The 24257-nt window shown below is 37.5% G+C and overlaps 1 protein-coding gene across 3 annotated transcripts in view; it reads right to left on the reverse strand.

The window, feature by feature from the left end:
- Positions 1–24257, reverse strand: part of SPATA6 (spermatogenesis associated 6) — a 186229-nt gene that overhangs the window by 52344 nt on the left and 109628 nt on the right. For all 3 annotated transcript variants that reach the window (XM_049879239.1, XM_049879238.1, XM_049879240.1), the window contains one exon: positions 8907–8947. In XM_049879239.1, coding sequence (XP_049735196.1) covers positions 8907–8947 — 41 coding nt within the window. The remainder of the gene's footprint in view (positions 1–8906; positions 8948–24257) is intronic.

Genomic DNA, 24257 nt, shown 5'->3' on the forward strand with positions numbered 1-24257 from the left:
TATATATATTTGCAAAAGGAATTTCACACAGAACTTCCTTAACTTACTAAAGGATATCTAACAATAATACTGTAAATAATATCCCTACCTGTGAAACCTAAGATATGATCCTATTAAAGGCAAGAATACACATTATATTAGTCTATGCTGCAGCATATTAGGCTATACTATAGTAGCAAATTAAGTTTGAATATAAGTGGATTAACATAACAAAGGTTCTCTTTCCCTCTGCTTTATGGTAATACAGGTTGGCAAGAGAATTTATACTTCACAAAATTGCTCAAGGCCTGAGCTGATGGGATACTCTGAAGAACTCACAACTATACCATCTAGAACATGAGGTCTCCCTGTCACTACAACAAGATAAAAGAGAGTGTAAATACCAATTCATCCTGGAGGAAATCCACATAATTTCCATTCACAGCCCAGTGGCTAGAACTAGGTCCCATCTACCTCCAAGGGGGGCTCAGAAATATAGGAGAGTGCTTGAATAGTCAATGAGCAATAAATGTCTCTGCCATACCCACTATCACCATTTTTATTCAATATTCTATTGAAGGTTTTAATAAGTCAAGACAAAGAAATAAATTGAAGGGCAAATAAAATTCATTATTTGTAGATGATATGATTATCTCTGTAGAAAATTCAGTAATATCTATGACAAGATTGTCTTATAAAAATCAAAGCAAACCTATACAAATGCAAAACACACAAAAAAACGCAAATTTATAAAAGAGACAAATTTACAAATAGCAACCAAGACGATAAGGTATAAGGTAGAAATCTAACAAACTATGTGTAACACATTAATGGAAAAACATACATAGTAAGACGTGTGAGAACTGAAACTACCTGCATTCCCATGGCTTAAATATCGCAGTAAAAACTAAGGCCCACCTACCTAAATATGACTTTACTATATGTTACGGGAAACTCTTGCCCAGCATCATGGATTGAATTGTGCCCCCCCTAAAATAGTGTATCCTCTTTGGACTATATCCTAGAGAAATAAGAGCCTTCACACGAACAGATATATGCACACCCATGTTCACTGTAGCACTGTTTACAATAGCAAAACGATGGAAGCAACCAAGATGCCCATCAACAGATAAATGGATAAATTATGGTATATTCACAAAATGGAATACTATGCAATGATTAAGAAAAACAATGAATCTGTGAAACATCTCATAACATGGAGGAATCTGGAAGGCATTATGCTGAGTCTAATTAGTCAGTTGCAAAAGGACAAGTATTGTACGAGACCTCTATTATAAGAACTCGAGAAAAAGTTTAAATACAGAAGAAAATATTCTTTGATGGCTGTGAGAGTGGGAAGGGAGGGAGGGGGTATTCACTAATTAGATAGTAGACAAGAACTATTTTAGATGAGGAGAAAGACAACACACAATACAGGAGAGGTCAGCACAACTGGATAAACCAAAAGCAAAGAAGTTTCCTGAATACAACCGAACAGTTCAAAGGCCAGAGTAGAAGGGATGGGGTTTGGGGACTATGGTTTCAGGGGGCATCTAGGTCAATTGGTATAACAAAATGTATTAAGGAAACGTTCTACATCCCACTTTGGTGAGAGGAATCTGGGGTCTTAAACGCTAGCAAGCAGCCATCTAAGATGCATCAATTGGTCTCAACCCACCTAGAGCAAAGGAGAATGAAGAACACCAAAGACATATGGTAAAGATGAGACCAAGAGACAGAAAGGGCCACATAAACCAGAGACTCCATCAGCCTAAGACCGGAAAAACTCGATGGTGCCCAGCTACCATGGAACATTGCCCTTACAGGGAAAACAACAGAGAATCCCTGATAGAGCAGGAGAACAGTGGGATGCAAATCTCAAATTCTCATAAAAAGACAAGGCTTAATGGTCAGAGTGGAGGTCGTGGTCCCCAGACCTTTAGTTAGCCCAAGACTGGAACCATTCCTGAAGCCAACTCTTCAGACAGGGATTGGACTGGATTATAACATACGTAATGATACTGGTGAGGTATGAGCTTCTTGGCTCACGTAGATGCACGAGACTATGGGGCAGCTCCTTTCTGGGGGTGAGATGAGAAGGAAGAGGGGGACAGGAGCTGGTTGAGTGGACACAGGGAATACAGAAAAGAGAGGAAGAATGTGCTGTCTTTTTAGGGGCAGAACAACTAGGAGTACATAGCAAGGTGTGCATAACTTTTTGTATGAGAGACTGACTTGATTTGTAAACTTTCATTTACAGTACAATAAATAAATTAATTAAAAAAAAAAGTTTATCGATTTGGCTAGGCCATGATTCCCAGTATTGTGTGATTGTCCGCCATACTGTGTCATCTGATGTGATTTTCCTGTGTTGTAAATTCCGCCTGTATGATGTTTAATGAGGGGGGATAAGCAGCAGTTATGTTAATGAGGCAGGACTCAAATCTATAAGACTGTATTTTGTCTTGATCCAATTTCTTTTGGGTCATAAAAGAAAGAAGCTAGCAGAGAGACAGGGGACCCTCATACCACCAAGAAAGCAGCGCTGGGAACAGAGCATACCCTTTGGACCCAAGGTTCCTGTGTAGAGAAGCTCCTAGTCCAGCGTAAGATTGATGAGAAGGGCCTTCCTCTGGAGCTGACAGAGACAGAAAGTCTTCCTCTGGAACTGACACCCTGAATTTGGACTTCTAGCCTACTGGACTGTGACAGAACGAACTTCTCTTCATTAAAGCCATCCACTTTTATTTCTGTTACAGCAGCACTAGATAACCAAGACACTCAGGAAAATGTGGTTGCATGTAAACTAGTAAACAACATCATTATTTGCTTCAGCACCTTGCCATAAATCATTAATTTACCTGGACAACAGACTGTTCAATCATTAATCAGGTCCCATCTCAAGACAACAGATCCTTAATCAGGGCAAACAGTCCCCTTCTCAGAACAATAGATAACTTACCTAGAAAACCCCTTCTTTATCAAATAACTGTTAACTTATCAAAACTGGCTTTAAATTAACACCCTTTACTTTGGGTCCATTAATCCTAAACTTCTACATCATAAACTTTACCAATTAGATTCCCATACGGAAAGAGCTACCTTAAAATACTTGAGCTCAGAACCCAAAATCCCACAATTACGTGCCTTTAAGTTCAGGAGCTGGGTGACTAAAAGAACAGCATTGTTACTAGAAATCAAAGGCATGAGTAAGTGCATAGTATAAATTGAGACTGGAAAAGCAGGTAGGGATCAAAATTTTTAGGCTATGTTAAGAATTTTAATCATTATTCTAAGTATAATGGGAAGCAAATGAAATTGTTTTAAATAGTAAGGTGACATGATTGGATTTGTACTTTGAAAAAAATCACTCTGAATTACAGTCTGGTAAATGGATTGGACTGAGAAAAGAGTGGATACTGTTAGACCAGTTAGTTGTTGTTGTTAGGTGCCACAGAGTCATTTCCAACTCATTGTGGCTGTATGTACAACAACAGAACGAAAGACTGCCTGGTCCTGCACCATCCTCACAATCATTGCTATGTTTGAGGCCACTGTTGCAGGTACTGTGTAAATCCATGTCGTCCAGGGTCTTCCTCTTTTTCGCTGACCCTCTGTTTTACCAAGCTTGACATCCTTCTCCAGGGACTATTCCCTCTGGATAACACGTCCAAAGTATGTGAGAGAAAGTCTCGCCATCCTCAATTCTAAAGAGCATTCTGGCTGTACAATAAACTGACAGATGAATGGTGGAGAAAGAAGTGGAAACTATGCTCATTTGAATGGCAGTGGAAGAAAGAAAAAAGAGGGGGTATATGACAGAGATTATAGGGAGGCAGGCTGAGAAGTATTTCCTTTTTTAAATAGAGCTTTGAAGAGTCTTTCTTCTGTCATCCAGAGATGGGGATGTTAATTCCTGTTTGACTATGTAGGCTGCATGTAATCCAGAGATATAATCACATTTTAAAAGCTTTAAAATCAGAATCCATTATATAAATGTAAGTTGATTTTATTATTCTGCTTGTGATTACAAGAGTTAGACCCAGTAAAGAAATTAGAAATACCAAAAGAAAGTGTTAACCTTATTAAGGTAAAACAGGAGAAAAAAGAAAGTTGGTGAAGATTAATAGAGAGGTTGAAGTAGAGATGAAGACAATTTGGGGGCAATTCCACCCAGTGGCTGGCTAATATTTTCTTTGACGAAAGAAAATGAAGTCATACACACATAGTAAGAAGAAGCAGAACTAATGAAGTTTTGACTGGTATACAGAATCAACAGTAGAACAAGATTATTGTCAAACAGCACTGATGGCCAACTTAAAATAAAAAAGATATATTTGTAAAGACCCTGGTAAAAGAATTTCATAATTCCTTCCAGAACCACTCTATTATTAGCTATAAATATACTCACCAATTCACATACTGATTACACATAGTATTAGTGATTTTTCAACCCTCAGTCCCAAACCTCCTTTTTACTAAATATTTATACTATCTTCTTCTATATCTTGAAGTAAAATGTATAGAAAATGTAACTTCTTATATATACACTTAAAAAAAAAATGCAATGCATTGTCCTTGCAGGAGTATAAACAGAAATTGAATAAAAGTAACTTACAATAAGTACTTCAATATACAGATGCTCAAGTATGACTATTCTAGAAAACATACTGGATGCTTCCACTTGCTTACATAAGTAAGTTTGGAGTTAATGGATTTAAGATCAGATGCCATTCCATACATGGAAACCAGGAAAACAAAAGTGAGCTATACTTCACCATGGTAAAAGTTTTTCAACAAAACAAAGCATAATCTAGTTAACGGCATAGTTGTATTCCTATAATATACAATATATATTAAAACAATGCAAAATACCATGTATTTTAATGTACAGATGGAGTTAGGCTCTAAGTTTTAAAAATCACAAACGTCTTTCCACTTACATAATGTTCAGTGGGATAGCTGAAAGTCATGTGGGGTATAAGATAATTGTTTGGAGTTGCCCCACTCTTTGAAGAACTAGCATCTCTGCCCAGTAATATCAATAACACTTCCCATAAGTGATTTTGATAATGAAATGCACCCATAAATGTCTAAATGCCACCTTGAGAATGGATGGTAAAATCTCCACTAAGACCAATGCATTAAGTGAATGTCTATTATACAAAAAACTTACAGAACTACACATGGAAGAGAAGAAGCCAAAAACCCATGGCAGATTAATGGTAGAACAGGAAAGAAATGAAACTAAAAGAACATGGGTATTTATTAGAATAGCTGATTGCTAAGCACACAGGGTGAACAGAGTTGAATTTGACCAAAAGAACGGACAGAGACTGAGTAAACTAGAAATTCTAAAAAGGTAGAGTGCTGATATAATAGGTATAGAGAAGCAGAAAAGATATAAAGTAAGAATGTTAATTAACCATTATCGCTCAATATAGACCGTCCACTCAAGCCTACACCTGGAGTTAGAAAACCAAAATGGTGGAACATGCTCAGCTCTTCTCAAGGTGAAAGAACTGAAGAAAACATTCAAGCCTCAAGTGGCAATATTGACGGATTCTACGAGGATAACATTGAATGACGCAGGTAGCATCAAAAGAAGATGGAAGGAATACACAGAATCACTATACCAAAAAGAACCAGTTGATGTTCAACTATTTCAGAAAGCAGCATATGATCAAGAATCTGTGTAACTGAAGGAAAGAGTCCAAGCTGCACTGAAGGCATTGGCAAAAAACAAGGCTCCAGGAAATGACGGAATACCAATTGAGATGTTTCCATGAAGGGATGCAGCACTGGAGGTGTTTGCTTTTTCTTTGACAAGAAATTTGGAGGACAGTTGCCTGGTCAACCCACTGGAAGAGATCCATATTTGTGCCCATTCCAAAGAAAGGTGATCCAACAGAATGTAGAAATTAACGAACAATATCACTAATATCATATAATAATAAAATACTGCTGGAAATCATTCAAAAGTGGTTGCAGCAGTGTATCAACAGGAAATTGCCAGAAATTAAAGCCAGATTCAGAAGAGGACATGGAACAAGGGATATCATTGCTGATGTCACATGGATCCTGGCTGAAAGCAGAGAATACCAGAAGGGTGTTTATCTGTGTTTTATTGACTATGCAAAGACATTCGACTGTGTGGATCATAACAAATTCTGGATAGCATTGCAGAGAATGGGAATCCCAGAACACTTAATTGTGCTCATGAGAAACATGTACAAAGAAGTCAGTCAGTCATTGCAACAGAACAAGGGGATACTGCTTCATTTAAGTCAAGAAAGGTGTGAGTCGAAGTTGTATCCTTTCACCATACTTAATCTGTATGCTGAGCAAATAGTCTGAGAAGCTGGACTATATGAAGAAGAATGCAGCAATAGGATTGGAGGAAGACTCATTAACAATCCGTGTTATGCAGATAACACATCCTTGCTTGCTGAAAATGAAGAGGACTTGATGCACTTTCTGATGAAGATCAAAGACTACAGCCTTCAGTACAGATTGCACCTCAACATAAAACAAAAATCCTCACAGCTGAACCAATAAGCGAGATCATGATAAATGGAGAAGATTGGAGTTGTCCAGGATTTAATTTTACTTGAATCCAAAATCAACACCCATGCAAGCAGCAGTCAAGAAATCATTTCTTTTATTGGGCAAATCTGCTGCAAAAGAAAAAACAAACCTCATTAAAGTGTTAAAAATCAAAGATGTCACTTTAAGGACTAGGGTGTGCCTGACCTAAGTCATGGTATTTTCAATTGCTTCATATGCATGCAAAAGCTAGACAATGAATAAGGAAGACTAAAGAAGAATTGATGCTTTTGAATTATGGTTTGGTGAAGAATATTGAATATACCATAGACTGCCAGAAGGAACAAATCTGACTTGGGCGAAGTACAGCTGGAATGCTCTTTGGAAGCAAGGATGGTGAGACTTTGTCTCATGTACTTTGGACATGTTATCAGGAGGGACCAATCCTGGACGAGGACATGCTGCTTGGTGAAGTACAGGGTCAGCAAAAGAGAGGAAGACCTTCAGCAAGATGGAGTGACACAGTGGCTGTAACAATGGACTCAAGCATAATGATTCTGAGCATGGAGCAAGACTGGGCAGTGTTTTGTTCTGTTGTACATAAGGTCGCTAGGAGTCAGAACCAACTTGACAGCGCCTAACAACAACTCGAGCCAGATCAATAGTTTTCCCTCATCTCTCAGGACATTGTACTTATTTCAAGCTCCAAGATGCTCCCATGTTTTTTTCCTTCTGAGGGTGCTCTTCTCTCTTCTCTTGCCTATAAAAAATATATTTCTTTACAAAACCCAGGCAAGGTCTGGAAAATTTTGTGCAAGGACTCCTAGGTTCATGGCTCTTTTCGTTCCTGAGATCCTATAGTGCTGTATTACCTGAATACTTATTAACCAAGCAGTACGTGCCTTTAGGAAAATAATTCTTTATTCTTTCCAACAGCAGTACTCAACAATTTTCATGTATTTCTATGAAAATCTACCTCTTGATACCAAAATAATCCTGTGAGCTCACTTACCAGCTATTACCCTCCAAAGGAAGTATGGAAGACCAACTCTGTCTAACCCTTAAACTGAAGGATACACAAGTAGAAATGGGAGGGAAATAAAGATGGGCAAAAAACATAGTTCTTCCACAGAATTCATTTGGAAAAGAGGACTCTAAATATATACACCTGTCTTTAAATGGCCTAGCCAACTTAGGACTGGGCAGTGTTTCGTTCTGTTGTGCACAGGGTTGCTATGAGTCGGAACCGACTCGATGGCACCTAACAACAACAACAACAACCAACTTAGAGATGGACTGTAGTTACCTTAGGAAATAGATCAGTGTCCTATAAACTTCATCCTTTTGGTTAGCAGCTGAGCTCTTCACCACTATGCTATCGGGCTCTAACGCATGGCAAAGTATTATGTTGTTCAGTATCAGTAAGCCTCAAATAACTTGTTTTCAAATAAATAAACAAAGGTATTATGAAGAAAGTCATGTTTTTGTTTTCCCAAGTATAATGACACCTTATCAAGAAGCTTTCACTTAGGGATAGAAAAAGAAATTTGAGGCAGCACTTCTCAAAATGTAGGACATGAACTGCTAGTGATATGGCAGATGATTTTACATGGTACCCAAAATTATTTTATGTGACACACAAGATTATTTTACATGGCACATGGACATATGCTCAATAACACTGAATCACATGGGACAAATTAATTATCTTTTCAGTTAGCTTTCAATCCTTCCTGCTTACTTCAAGAAGCAATCCTCAATTAGCAGTTGGTTTGTCTTTTTCACCTATCATCGCTTATCTCACCTTTTAAACAAATGGAGAGCATCCCTCAGAGACTTCAGCAAACAGTTATCTAGCCAGGATTTAGTAACCTTGTTTGTTTTCACTGTATTTTGCAAGGTTAATGTCCACTTAAAGCCTTTGATACTGATTTTTTCATTTACAGTAATTAGACAAATCAAAAGAAAGTGAATTTAAAGAAAATTACATAAATGGTATATAGATATGGTAATAATTATGACGGTGCTCTGTGAATGAAGTTTAGAAACACCAGTGTATACGGTATTACTAAGAGTAACAATCTACCTGCTCTCTCTCTCTCTCTCTCCCTCTCATACACACACATAAAAATAATTAATGCAACGAGTAATCATAAGCCACAAAATACTTACAGGAAGACATTTGATGAATAGCTATTTTACCACTTGATGAAGTAGCCAAAATAATTACATTTCTGATATGAGAATTATTACGTGTGCATCTCCTTGATTAAACAGGTATCATAATCTCAGTCTGAATGTACATGTAAGGAATATACCTATGCTGTAGTGTGAAAACCAGGACAATTATAATTCTATAATTTATAAACTATTCCACAAACCTTATAATCCTTGGGTCTGTAGCAGGCATGATGAGAATGATCTGAAAAAGGACATACAAAAGAAGTAAACCATAAATATTCCATAATAAAAAAAGAAAATTTGGTTCTCTCTTTGGTTTTTGCTACCACCACTGTTTCTATAGTTATAATTAATAAAGCAGTTTTCAGAAATACCTTAAAATCCTTCAGTAATGTTATATAAGCAAAGTTGATAAGCCAACCAATTACATCTATATTAGTTGTTCAGTAATTAAATGATTTTATAAACACTACTTTCATTATAGCAAGAGATAACTGAATATAGACTGGAATAATTTTTAGTTGATAAACCAACTTTTCTACATGGAATGCATAAATTTTAGGTGATAAATCAGTGTGATGAAATATAATTTTTACATATAAATGTGATAGGTATTGTTAGGCTATCTGTGTATCTATTCTCAGAGTCCATGCTAGAATCAAGTGGCTGTAATGGAAAGCAGGCAGCTTTAGCAGGTGGTAGCATTTACAGTCCAGACCCCACCACTTCTTGTATGATCTAGGGAAAATTAATTAACCTTTCTAAGTCTCAGATTCTTTATCTGTATGATGGAGATAATAATAGTGCTGCTTTCACGTAATGTTTTAAAGGTTATATAATGCATATAAGCCATTAAAATGTTAATTATTATTACTAACACCATCATCAATGCCATTACTATCGAATTCTGAATTAAATGAGGCTAGGTTCAATTTCTAATTCTACCACTTATCAAATATACTGCCTTAGTCAAGTAATATAATTACCCTGTGTTTTGTTCCTCATCTCCAGATATGAAGATAATGCTTTACCTTACCTCAGAGAATCTCTGCGATACTGACAGTCAAGCAAATCATAATCATAATCTGCAATTCTTATTCACTCATACATTCTGGCCAAAAGCATTCTAACATTCTATGTTTTACTTTCCCAAAGCACCTTTTCCAGAAAGAAATTGCTATAGAGACCTAGAACAGATTATATTCAGTAAATTCTTTGGCTTTCTTTTACGGCACAAGATGTTGTTCGTTTTCCAGGTGCCCCAGTACCACTCTAGAGGTCAGCTGAAATACTGACATCTTTCACACAAGGATAAGTTCTTCATTTAATGTTAGATTCAATTTACTTCAAGTGTTTTATAAAATTAAAAACAAATCCCAGCCCACCTCCTCTTAGGTATAAGTCTAATGTTCAGCTTGGCAACAGGTAGCAGAAGAAATAAAAGAATGACAAAGACATACTGAGTCTAATTCTCCAAATATGCCAACTTTGAAAATTAAGGTAATAATTTCTGGAAGCGGCATCATTTTTGGAAGCTAGTGTAATATTAAAAGTTCAATATTTTAAAACTCTGCTATGTCTTTCTCTTTCCACAAACCATTTTGAAACCTACCCTAAATCAGAATGGTGTGCAATTTTCTTTCATTTTTACTAACTAAGTTTTGACTGCAATCTGAGGTTTCCCAATGTTCACGTTTAATCATCCACACCAATAAATATTAGAACTATCTTTTTTTTCTAAATGCAGGAGATAACAAAGATAAAAGCCATGGCCTGTGCTCATGAAGTGCTTACAGTCTATTTCAGTTAAGTTATACAAAGTTGAATATTAACAGCAGAAAAGAATAGGCTAAAAGTTAGAAATGGTACAGGAAATTCATGCTATGTCATATCAGAGAGTAATCTCTCAAGGTTAAAAGCAATCAAGAAAAACCTCCTAAGGGTGTGGGAACTTGAGCTGGCCCTTAAAGAATAGATCATACTTAAGAAAAGTATAAAGAAAAAAGAAGAGCTGGTTCAGATCTTGTGTGTGTAATCTCGAACTAATTGTGCTTCTTTAAACCTCTGTTTTCTCATGTGTAAAACGGGGATAAGTAATATATCTAAACTCCATGAGGTTACTCCAAGTAATTAATCAGTAAGTACTTTGAATAGTGGCTAGCAGAAAACACACATCCAACAAATGTTAATTATTATTACTGTATTCTCCTAACAACCTCATGAGATTATTGTTTCTCCTTTACATTTCAGGAGTTCACTTCCTATCTAGCTAACAAGTGATGGAACTGAGGTTTTTCATTAATTAGCTCAGTACTAATTTCACTAATACAAGGATACTGGAAAATTTCCTTATTATGAAATAAAAGTACAGGACAGTAAGTATTCTTTAGTCTCAGAATAAAATCCCTTAGAATAGTGTCCTTAAGCTTGAAAAACAACATCAGATTACGGATTTGTCAGCCAAATGGATGTGATAGACACTAAAATTAATCAAACTTCAAGTAGGGGCTAGCAGTACTAGTTAAAATCAGTCACCAAAACAGTTTCTTAGCAACCATCTAACATAGAAACTAAGATCCATTTTGTGAAGTCACCAGTCACACAAGGACTAGTCTGACAACCAGGAGCTTTGCATCCTTCCTCTCTCTAAAACTGACCCTCGCCCACAGGCTCAGATCTGACTTGGGCCTAGTGAACTAATGCTGACTTAAGACAGAAGAGTTCAAAATTCAGCATCTCTGTACAAACTCATTCTTTCTATCCAAGTAATTCTTGTGCCTTGTTCTGGAAAATATGGCCACTATGTGCTCCCTCTGTGTCAAAACCTATCTTGGCAACCATCATACCCCATTAAACCGTTGCTGTCGAGTCGATTCCGACTCATAGCATACTATTTCCTGCAACTTGGGAATCCTACTCTCCATTTGCATATCTTCTGGGAACTGAACCCAATTCTGGTTCAATTAGTAGTAGTTAATGCTACTACTTATTGCAAGACTTCCCTGATGCTTTATCAACACCAATGCCCACATAACATGCCAAGGCTAGCCTCTGCTCTACTTTGAATCTTCATGGCACATACAACTGTTGCTTTTACCGTATATCCAACCCTGTAACCAGAAGCAAAGTTAGGCTATCCACCTGTATAAAATAAAACCAAGGTTTAATTTGTCTCAGGGGACCCAACCTTCTAAAAACTGGCATATAACAAAGTATTTCTCATCTCTTGCTGACTTGTGCTATGTTCACCTGAAACTGTTTACTCCAAACTCTAACATTTTTATCTTTCTCATTTCTGTGGCTATCAAAGTATCAACACCAAAATCCCAGACCTTCCCTCTCCCTTTTGTTTTCTTGCCTGAAGTTTAGCTAACAGCAAGTTACCTGTTTGCCAGTGACTAGAAAAGTGATATCACCAAAGAAAATATTCAAATGGCTAATACATTTTAATACATTATGAAAGGGTGTTCAATATCATTAGTCATTAAAAAAAAAAAAAGTTCTCATTGAGTTTATTCTAATTCATGGCTATCCCATGTGTGTCAGAATATAACTGTACTCCATAGGGTTTTCAATAGCTGATTTTTCAGAAGTAGATTGCCAGGCCCTTCTTCCCAAGTGCCTTTGAGTAGACTCAAAACTCCAAGCTTTCGGTTAGCAGCCTAGTACATTAACTGTACCACCCAGGGACTGCCATTAGTCATTAAACTCACTGCCATCCAGTTGATTCTGACTAATAGTGACCCCTTAGGGTTTCCAAAGCTGTAAATCTCTAGAGATGCAGATTGCCACATCTTTCTCCTGAGAAGCTGCTGGTGGTTTCAAACTATTGACATTTCAATTAGCCATTGATGTCTTTAACCATTGTGCCTCAAAGGCTCCTCCCATTAGTCATTAGGGAAATGCGAATTAAAAGTAAGTTGGAACAGAACTACATACCCATTAAACCAAAAAAAAAAAAAAAAAAATCCATTGCCATCTAGTTGAAAGAAAGATGTGGCAGTTGCTTCTGTATAGATTTACTGTATTGGAAACCTTCTAGGGCAGTTCTACCCTGTCCTATAGAATTGCTATGAGTAGGAATTGACTCCACAACAAGTTTTGGTATCCAAGAGAAACAGAAATATATATGTATACAAAGACCTCAGCATGAAGGTTTATAGCAGCATTATTTATAATAGCCAAAAAGTGGGAAAAATCCAAATATCTGTCAAATAGTGAATGGATAAACAAAATGTATATCTACCACACAATGGGATACTACTTAGCAATAAGAAAGAACTGCTGATACACACTACAAGGATGAGCCTCAAAAAAATGCTAAGCGAAGGCAGCCAGACAGAAAATACCACAACCATATGATTCCATTTCTGAGAATTGTCCAGAATTGGCAAATCTATAGAAACATAAAGTAGAAACATAGATTAATGACTGCCTAGGGATAGGGATATGGATTGACTGTGAATGAGTATAAGGAACCTCTTTCGTGCTAGAAAAATTCTAAAACTGGGTTGTGGTGTTAGCTTCACAACTGTGTAAATTATTTTAAAATTATTTAATTGTATACTTTAAAAAAGTGAATTCTGTGGTGTGTAAATTATACCTTAAAAAAACAACTAAAAATGACTAATGAAAAATAAAGAAATTAAAAAAGAGATTCCAGGAAACGACACTGTTCAACTGCTACTGCTCTTTCAGACAAGAAATCCAAAGAGGAGGAAAACTATTAAATGAAAGGCAAAACAAAAGAGATATTTTAATAATCAGTATGTAGATGATGATTACATGCTACTTTAATTTAAAAATTTTAATACATTGCCTCATGTATTGCTGTCTACTCAAGGTATGACATACTAGGATTTGGAATGTTATTTCCAATTTAATTTACAACAGTAACCATCAAACAAAGGGATTAGTGGAAGTTCACAAAAGATTACAAACTTAGAAATAAAACTCATAAAAGAATCTTCAAATGAAGAAAATAGGAATGTTTCCTCTAAGACAGGAGGCAGAATTTAACATGTACTCTTCAATTCCTAAACAAATAGAAAAGGGGGGCCAGGATGATGTCCTTGATTTCCTCTTCAAAATACACAAATGATTGACTAAAGGTTGTGGTACAGGAAATACTAAGTTTCTTCAAAAAGACTTGAACGAATTACTATCAGAATTATATAGCATGGCAATTCCAAAAAGACACAATGTGTTTGAAACACACACACACACACACACATATATACATATAAAAAATACACCTTAAAGAAACTAGAGAAAGTATTAGGAGAGTGGTGGAAAAGGAGGGACTTAGAGCTAGAAGACCTAGCTTATAGACTGAGCACGGTATTTTGCAACTCTGCAACAAGTCACTTAATCTCTCTAGCCTCTGCCATTTTTTTTAATCAAGTATATTTAATACCATCTAAAAAAAAAAATTTTTTTTTTCACACGACTATCATGAGGACTAAATGGTATCCTATAAAAGCTTATGTATTATTATGCAAGATGATTTGGCAAAAAAAGTGTTAAAGAGATCCTACTATAAGAAATCCCCATATGTATTTATATAGCTGGTGAGAACCCTAAACAGAATAGCTCAACTGCTAGCCAGGAAAAAAAAAAAGATGTACTCAAAAGAATATCAAACCAGAAAACCAAACCCATTGTCACTGAGTCGATTCCGACTTGTAGCGACACTATAGGGCAGAGCCAAAGTACCCCACTGGGTTTCCAAGAAGTGGCTAGTAGATTCGAACTGCCGATCTTTTGGTTAGCAGCCGAACTCTTAACCACTGCACCACCAGGTTCCAGTGAAAGAATTGTTGTTAGGTGCCATCGAGTTGGTTCCGACTCATAGAGACCCTATGTACTACAGAATGAAACACTGTCTGGTCCTGAGCCATCCTCACAATCGTTGATGTGCTTGAGCCTATCATTGCAGCAACTGTGTCCACCTCATTGCAGGTATTCCACTTCTTCACTGACCCTGTACTTTACTAAGCATTATGTCTTTCTCCAGGGAGTGATCTCTCCTGATAACATGTCGAAAGTATGTAAAATGTAGTCTCGCCATCCTTGCTTCTAAGTAGCATTCCGGTTGTGCTTCTCCAAGACAGATTTGTTCGTTCTTTTGGCAGTCCACGGCATATGCAATATCCTTCGCCAACACCACAATCCAAAGGCATCATTTCTTCTTCAGTCTTCCTTATTCATTGTCTAGCTTTTGCATGCATATGAGGTGATTGAAAATACCATGGCTTGGGTCAGGCACACCTTAGTCTTCAAGGTGACATATTTGCTCTTTAACACTTTAAAGAGGTCTTCGCAGCAGATTTGCCTACCGCGATGCGTCTTTTGATTTCTCGACTGCTGATTCCATGGGTGTGGACTGTGAATTCAAGTAAAATGAAATCCTTGCCAACCTCAATCTTTTCTCCGTTTATCATGATGTTGCTTATTGGCCCAGTTGTGAGGATTTTTGTTTTCTTTATGTTGAAAGCATAAAGGGTGTGGTCTTTGATTTTCATCAATAAGTGCTTCAAGTCCTCTTCACTTTCAGCAAGCAAGGTTGTGTCATCTACATAACACAGGTTGTTAATGAGTCTTGCTCCAATCCTGATGCCCTGTTCTTTATACAGGCCAGCGTCTCGGATTATTTGCTCAGCATACAGACTGAATACATATGATGAAAGGATACAACCCTGACGCACACCTTTCCTGACTTTAAACTGTGCAGTATCCCCTTGCTCTGTTAGAACAAATGCCGTCAAAAGAACAGTAGTATTAAAATTAGAGAGATGAGAAAGAAAAACTCTTCTTTACAACAGAAAGCCAACTAGTAATGTACATGGAATAACCGGATTTTTCAAAATGACCATTTAGCAGACAACATAATGAGGCCGACATCCTCCGGCCATAATTACCAACCCCCAACTTGTAAGTAGAGTAGCAGGAGCCACCTCCCCTTTGAACTGGTTTCTCCAGATGTTTTTAAGGCAATCTGCCAACCTCTTGCCCAAAATAAGAAAAAAAGAGGCTGGGGGCACACACCATAGAACCAGTTGAGACCAAATCTGGCCCGCCTGACATGCACAAAACTATCAACCCGTCCTCTGGGTGACCTCAGAACTTTTGTCCTGCCAGATGAAATCAAACTTTAGCAGTCCAGGATTGGGGGAAGTCTCTCAGAAGCGAAGGGTCCGAGCCTAAGATGCAGTTTGAGAGAATCCGTTTTGGACAGAGCAAGCGTAGACGATGGAACCAATCTGGGAATGCCTTTTCTGGCTAGACCAATCTACGACCTTGCTCCTTCCCACCAGGACCCTTCCTCAGTTCTTCCTTCAATAAAAACTGTTTCAGCCATTGTTCAGTGAGCCATCTTGGTGACACAATTCCCAGGGTGCTCCTTTGCTTGGCTAAGCAAATATTCTTCTTTCGCTTTCATGCATTTTGTGCCACGCCAAGAGAGGACCTGAGACCCCGGTAACAATAATAATTGTTCCAGGCAAGAGTCATCAATATATGCTAAAAGGGTCAAAGTTGGAGAATAACAGAGAATGAATATCTCTCGATGATTACAAAGAAATAGCACCTTTATGATAAAGAAACCTAGCAGATACCATATTAGCCAAGGGAGCAAAATTAACATCACCAGTAACAAAGCAACTCACATGCCTGCTAATATGATGCACTGAACGTCATAACACATCATTTCTGTCGGAATTTGGGGGAAAATGCATAACACCTAAATCTAATCACAACGAAAAATCAAATAAACCCAAATACTCCAAATTATTGTCTATGAAACACAAAGAAAGACTAAAGATCTTGTCCAGATTAAAGAAGACTAAAGAGATATCACAACTGAATGCTATGTATGAGACCTCCGTTTGCTATAAAAGAATTAGGACACTTGGAAAAATCTGAGTTAGGTTTATATACTAGTTAATATTATTATATCGTTGTTAATTTCCTGCTATTGACAATTGCATTGCATAAGATAATGTCCTTCTTTTAAGGAAACACACACCAAAGTATTTAGGAGTAAAGGCACACGATGGTGGCAACTGAGTTTTAAAAAGTTCAAAAACAAATACTATACACCGACACACATATAGAAAGTCAGGGAGGCGTGGAAAGACAGAAAAGGAAAACCAAATGCTATTCTTAGATTCTGAGTGAAACATACGTGGAGATTCTTAGCATTATTTCAAAGTTTTTGTAAGTCTGAAATTATATCAAAATAAAAAATTAAAAGGAAAAAAGCAAACTCATTATTGACTTCTCGGATGATACCTCTACACAGGCAGCTGACGGCTTCAATTAAGTTACTGAAAATTAGAGAGGTTCTGCTGCCAAATATATAATAATTGTAAAGAGAAATCTGACACTTAAGTGAATTCTAAAAAACATTCCAAAGAAACATCTATATTGAAGTTGTTTTCCATTTGTTCATGCTTAAAACTCATTCCTCATGTCTATAAATTTCTTCCAAGAAAGGAGATACAGTATAACATTCATTATAATTTCATATATCTGCTATTCCACATATAAAAGACTCATTCATTACCCAGTTAACTCTATCTCCCCTTTGGTTCTCTAAAAAAGAAAAAAAAAGGCAAAATAAGCAAGCACAAACTGTGTATGTTCTCAGAAAAGAATGTTTCATTTCCGGTTTTAAAAAAGAGAGAGATTACACACTACACTTCAGAAACAGCACCCAGAATTCACTACATGTTTCATTAAAAAAAACAAACCTTTTTTTCCTCTCTCATTTTTCTCCTTCTGCGCCTTTTCAGAGTCTAGTACAATATCTTAGAGGCTGCTAGTAAATCCTTGTGGAACTGACAAGCCAGTGTCTATAGGTATTTACTCTCAAATATCCTTAATTATACAAACTATTTAACCTTCAAGAGAAAATACTGAAGTTGTTAAGGATTTCATTTTACTTGGATCCACAATCAATGCCCACGAAAGGACCAGTCATGAAATCAAATGATTTATTACATTGGGCAAATCTACCACAAAATACCTTTGTAAAGTGTTTAAAACCAAAAACTTCCCTTTGAGAACTAAGGTGTGCCTGGCTCTCCTTTAGCCATGTTGTTTTCTTTTTTCTTTTCTTTTCATTGGGCTTTAAGTGAAAATTTACTATGCAAGTCAGTTTCTCATACAAAAACACACACATTGTTATGTGATGCTAGTTGCTCTCCCTATAATGTGACAGCACACCCCTCCTCTCCACCCTATATTTCCCATGTCCATTCAACCAGCTCCTGTTCCCCTCTGCCTTCTCATCTCACCTCCAAACAGGAGCTGCCCACTTAGTCTCATGTGCCTACTTGAGCTAAGGAGAACACTCCTCACCAATATCATATGTCTTATAGTCCAGTCTAATCTTTGTCTGAAGAGTTGGCTTCAGAAATGGTTTTAGTTTTAGGTTAACAGACAGTCCGGGGGCCAGGTCCTCTGGGGTCCCTCCAGTCTCAGTCAGACCATCTGAGTCTGGTCTTTTCACTAGAATTTGAGTTCTGCACCCTACTTTTCTCCTGCTCCATCAGGGATTCTCTGTTGTGTTCTCTGTCAGGGCAGTTACTGGTGGTAGCCAGGTACCATGTAGTTCTTCTGGTCTCAGGCTGATGGAGTCTCTGGTTTATGTGGCCCTTTCTGTCTCTTGGGCTCATATTTTCATTGTGTCTTTGGTGTTCTTCATTCTCCTTTGCTCCAGCTGGGTTGAGACCAATAGATGCATCTTAGATTGCCGCTTGCTAGCTTTTAAGACCCCAGATCCCACTGACCAAAGTGGGATGCAGAATATTTTAATAAACTTTCTTATGCCGATTGACCTAGAAGTCCCCTGAAATGATGGTCCCCAGGCCCCCATCCTTAGCTACTCTGTCCCTTGAAGTGTTTTGCTGTATTCAGGAAACTTCTTAGCTTTTGGGTTAGTTCAGTTGCGCTGACTTCCCCTGTATTCTGTGTTGTCCTTTCCTTCACCTAAGATAATTCTTGTCTACTATCTAGTTAGTGAATACCCCTCTCCCTTCCGACCCTCATAACTATCGAAGAATGTTTTCTTCTGTGTTTAAACCTCTTCTTGAGTTCTTATAATACCGGTGTCATACAGTATTTGTCCTTTTGCGACTAATTTCACTGAGCATAATGCCTTCCAGATTTATGCATATTATGAGATGTTTCATGGATTCATCGTTGTTCTTTATTGTGTAGTATTCCCTTGTGTGAATACACAATAATTTGTTTATCCATCTGTCCACTGACTGGCACCTAGGTTGTTTCTATCTTTTTGCTATTGTAAACAGTGCTGCAACGAACATGGGTGTGCATATATCTATTTGTGTGGCGGCTCTTATTTCTCTAGGATATATTCCAAGTAGTGAGATTGCTGGATCATATGGTAGTTCTATTTCTAGCTTTTTAAGGAAGCGCCAAATTGACTTCCAAAGTGGTTGAACCATTTTACATTTCCACCAGCAGGGTATAAGTGTTCCAGTCTCTCCACAACCTCTCCAACATTTATTAATTTGTGTTTCCTGGATTAATGCTAGCCTTGTTGGGGTGAGATGGTATCTCATTTTAGTTTTAATTTGCATTTCTCTAATGGCTAATGACCACGAGCATTTTCTCCTGTATCTGGTAGCCGCCTGAATGTCTTCTTTGATGAAGTGTCTGTTCATATCTTTGCCCATTTTTTAACTGGGTTATTTGTCTTTTTGTTGTTGAGGTTTTGCAATATCTTATAGATTTTAGAGATTAGATGCTGATCAGATTTGTCATAGCCAAAAATTTTTTCCCAGTCTGTAGGTTGTCTTTATACTCTTTAGGTGAAGTCTTTGGATGAGTTTAAGTATTTGATTTTTAGGAGCTCCCAGTTATTTAGTTTCTCTTCTGGTGTTTGTGCATTGTTAATGTTTTATATGCTATCTATGCCACGTATTAGGCCTTCTAGCATCCTTATTTTTTCTTCCATAATCTTTATTGCTTTAGATTTTATATTTAGGTCTTCGATCCATTTTGAGTTAGTTTTTGTGCATGGTGTGAGGTATGGGTCTTGCTTCAATTTTTTGCAGATGGATATCCAGTTATGCCAGCACCATTTGTTAAATATGAGCTGCTCTTAAGTGTATGAATTTACATCTGGATTCTCAATTCTATTCCATTGATCTATGTATCTGTTGTTGTACAAGTACCAGGCTGTTTTGGCTACAGTGGTGATATAACAGGTTCTAAAATCAGATAGAGTTAGGCTTCCCACTTTGTTCTTCTTCAGTAATGCTTTACTTATCCAAGGCTTCTTCCCCTTCCATATGAAGTTGGTGATTTGTTTCTCCATCTCATTAAAAAATGCCATTGGAATTTGGATCAGGATTGCACTGTATCTATAGATTCCTTTGGGCAGAACAGACATTTTCAGAATGTTTAGTCTTCCTATTCCTGAGCAAGGTAGGTTTTTCCACTTATATAGGTTTCTTGCAGTACTGTCTTGTAGTTTTATTTGTACAGGTCTCTGGATAGATTTATTTCTAAGTATTTTCCCTTCTTGAAGACTATCGTAAATGGTATTGATTTGGTAATTTCTTCTTCTACCTTCTCTTTGTTGGTGCAGAGGAATCCAACTAATTTTCGTATGTTTATCTTGTATCCTGATTCTCTGCTGAACTCTTCTATTAGTTCCAGTAGTTTTCTTGTGGATTCTTTAGGGTTTTCTGTGTATAAGATTATATCATCTGCAAATAGAGATACGTTTACTTCTTCCTTATCAATTTGGATGCCCTTTATTTCTTTATCTAGCCTAATTACTCTGGCTAGGACCTCCAGCACAATGTTGAATACGCATGGTGATAAAGGGCATCCTTGTCTGGTTCCCATTCTCAAGGGGAATTCTTTCAGACTCTGTCCATTTAGGATGATGTTGGCTGTTGGCTTTGCATAAATGCCCTTTACTCTGTTTAGGAATTTCCCTTCTATTCCTATTTTGCTGAGTTTTTATCATGAATCAGTGTTAGCCATGTTGTTTTCAATTGCCACATATGCATGTGAAAGCTGGATAATGTATATGGAAGACCAAGAAAAATTGGTGCCTTTGAATTATGGCATTGGCAAAGAATTATGAATATTACATGGTCTTACATGGTCTGTGTTACGGATTGAATTGTGTCCCTCAAAAATGTGTGTGTCAACTTGGCTAGGCCATGATTTCCATTATTCTGTGATTATCCATCATTTTGTCCTTTGATGTGATTTTCCCATGTGTTATAAATTCTGCCTCTATGATGTTAATAACACAGGATTAGAGGCAGCTATGTTAATGAGGAAGGACTCAATCTATAAGACTAGGTTGTGTCTTAAGTCAATCTCTTGAACTAGAAGACAGCAGAGAGGCAGGGGGACCTCATACCACCAAGAAAGCTGTGCCTAAAAAAAAAAAAAAGAGCAGAGCATATCTTTTGGACCTGGGGTTCCTGCATGGAGAAGCTCCTGGGCTGGGGAAAGACTGATGACAAGGACCTTTCCCCAGAGCTGGCAGAGAGAGAAAGCCTTCCTCTGGAGCTGGCACCCTGAATTCGGACTTCTAGCCTACTAAACTGTGATGGAATAAATTTCTTTTTGTTAAAACCATCCTCTTGTGGTACTTCTATTATAGCAGCACTAGATAACTAGGACAGACTGTCAGAAAAACAAACAAATCTGTCTTGGAAGAAGTACAGCCAGAGTGCTCCTTAGAAGCAAGAATGTCGGGACTTCATCTCATGTACTTTGGACATGTTATTAAGAGGGACCAGTCCCTGGAGAAGGACATCAGGCTTGGTAAAGTAAAGCGTCAGTGACAGAGAGGAAGACACTCAACAAGATGGATTGACACAGTGGCTACAATAGGCTCAAACACAGTAACACCTGTAAGGATGCCAAACCCGGCAGTGTTTCCTTCTGTTGTACACAGGTCTCTATGAGTCAGAATGGACTCAACAGCACCTAACAGCAATGGCATATAGCAATCATAAAAATCATTTTCATATTCAATGCAGGAAACAATTTATATAACCATAAAGATCAGGGCTAAAGACAAAAAAAAATTCCTATAAACTAAAACTAAAGAACATTATCTTTCCAGAAATATACATACTAATAATAATTATGATGACAACTGATATTAAGTATCTTATGCGTCTGGGCATTTTCTTTAAGTTACTATCTTATCTTCATTCTTTAATAAACAGATTATTAGGCCCCATGGTCAAATACCCCCACGTGTTTGTCACTTTGTTGTACTGTGGAGGCTTGGTGTTGCTGTGATGTTGGAAGCTATGCCGCCAGTATTCAAACACCAGCAGGGTCACCCATGGCGGACAGGTTTTAGCTAAGCTTCCAGACTAAGCCTAGGAAGAGGGACCCGATGATGTACTTCTGAAAAGAATTAGCCAGTGAAAACCTTATGAATAGCAGCAGAACACTGTCTGATACAGTGCTGGAAGATGAGCCCCTCAGGTTGGAAAGCACTCAAAATACACCTGAGGAAGAGCTGCCTCCTTAAAGTAGAGTTGAGCTTAATGACGAGTTTGGAGTCATGCTTTTGGGACCTTCATTTCCTGAAGTGGCATGACTCAAAATGAAAAGAAACAGCTGCAAACATACATTAATAATCAGAACCTGGAATGCATGAAGTATGAATCTAGGAAAAATGGCAATTGTCAAAAATGAAATGGAACACGTAAACTTCAATATTCTAGGCATTAGTGAGCTGAAATGGACTGGTATTTGTCATTTCAAATCAGACAATCACATGGTCTGCTATGCCGGGAATGACAACATGAAGAGGAATGACATTGCTGTCAGTGATAAGATAATATCCATACACCTACAAGAAAGACCAGTTAATGTGACTATTTTTCAAATTTATGTACCAACTACTAAGGCCAAAGATGAAAACATTGAAGACTTTTGCCAGCTTCTGCAGTCTGAAATTGGTTTAACATGCAATCAGAGTGCATTGACAATTACTGGTGATTGGAAGGTGAAAGCTGGATATAAACAAGAAGGATCAGTAGCTGGAAAATATGGCCTTGGTGATAGAACAGATGCCAGAGATTTGCATAATAGAGTTTGGAAGACCAAATACTTCTTCATTGCAAATACCTTTTTCACTAACATAAACAGCAACTATACACGTGGACCTAGCCAGATGGAATACACAGGAATCAAATGGACTAAAACTATGGAAAGAGATGATGGAAAAGCTCAATATCATTAGTCAGAACAAGGCCAGGGCCTGACTGTGGAACAGATCATCAATTGCTCATATGCAAGTTCAAGTCAAAGCAACAAAATCAGAACAAGTCCAGGAAAGCCAGAGTACAACTTTGAGTATATTCGATCTGAATTTAGAGGCCATCTCAAGAATAGATTTGGCACATTGAACACTAATGACCAAAGACCAGAGGAGCTGTGGAATGACATTAAGGACATCATACATGAATAAAGTAGGAGATCATTAGAAAGGCAGAAAAGAATGCAAAGGCCAAAATGGATGTCAGAAGAGACTCTGAAACTTGCTTTTGAATGTCTAGTAGCTAAAGCAAAAGGAAGAAATGAAGAAGTAAAAGAGCTGAACAGGAGATTTCAAAAGGCAGCTTGAAAAGGCAAAGTATTATAATAACATGTACAAAGAGCTGGAGATAGAAAACCAAAACGGAAGATCATGCTCTGCATTTCTCAAACTGAAAGAACTTTTGCAATACTGAAGGATTCTACCAGAAAAATATTAAATGATGCAGGAAACATTAATAAAAGGTAGAAGAAATACAGAGTCACTACCAAAAAGAACTGGTTGATGTTCAACCATTTCAGGAGGTAGCATATGATCAAGAACCAGTGGTACTGAAGGAAGAAGTTCAAGCTGTACTGAAGGCATTGGCAAAAAACAAGGCCCCAGGAATTGATGGAATACCAATTGGACTGGAAAAGATCCACAGTTATGCCTATTCTTAAGAAAGGTGATCCCACCGAATGCGGAAATCATAGAATAATATCATTAATATCACACACAAGTAAAATTTTGCTGAAGATAATTCAAAAGCAGCTGCAGCAGTACATTAACAGAGAACTGCCAGAAATTCATGCTGGATTCAGAAGAGGACACGGAACCGGGGATATCATTGCTGATGTCATATGAATCCTGGCTGAAAGCAGAGAATAATGTGTTTCACTGACTATGCTAAGGCATTCGACTATGTGGATCATAAAAAATTATGGATATCATTGTGAAAAATTGGAATTCCAGAACCCTTAATTGTGCTCATGAGGAACTTGTACATAGATTAAGAGGCAATCATTGAAACAGAACGAGGGGATACTGTGTGGTTTAAAGTGAGGGAGCATGTGTGTCAGGGCTGTATCATTTCACCATACCTAGTCAATCTGTATGATGAGCAAAAAATTCGAGAAGCTGGACTATATGAAGAAGAACGTGACATTAGGATTGGAGGAAGAGTTGTTAACAATCTGCGTTATGCAGATGACACAACCTTGCCTTCAGAAAG

Source organism: Elephas maximus, chromosome 3 (assembly GCF_024166365.1).
Source record: "Elephas maximus indicus isolate mEleMax1 chromosome 3, mEleMax1 primary haplotype, whole genome shotgun sequence".
Lineage (NCBI taxonomy): Eukaryota > Metazoa > Chordata > Mammalia > Proboscidea > Elephantidae > Elephas > Elephas maximus.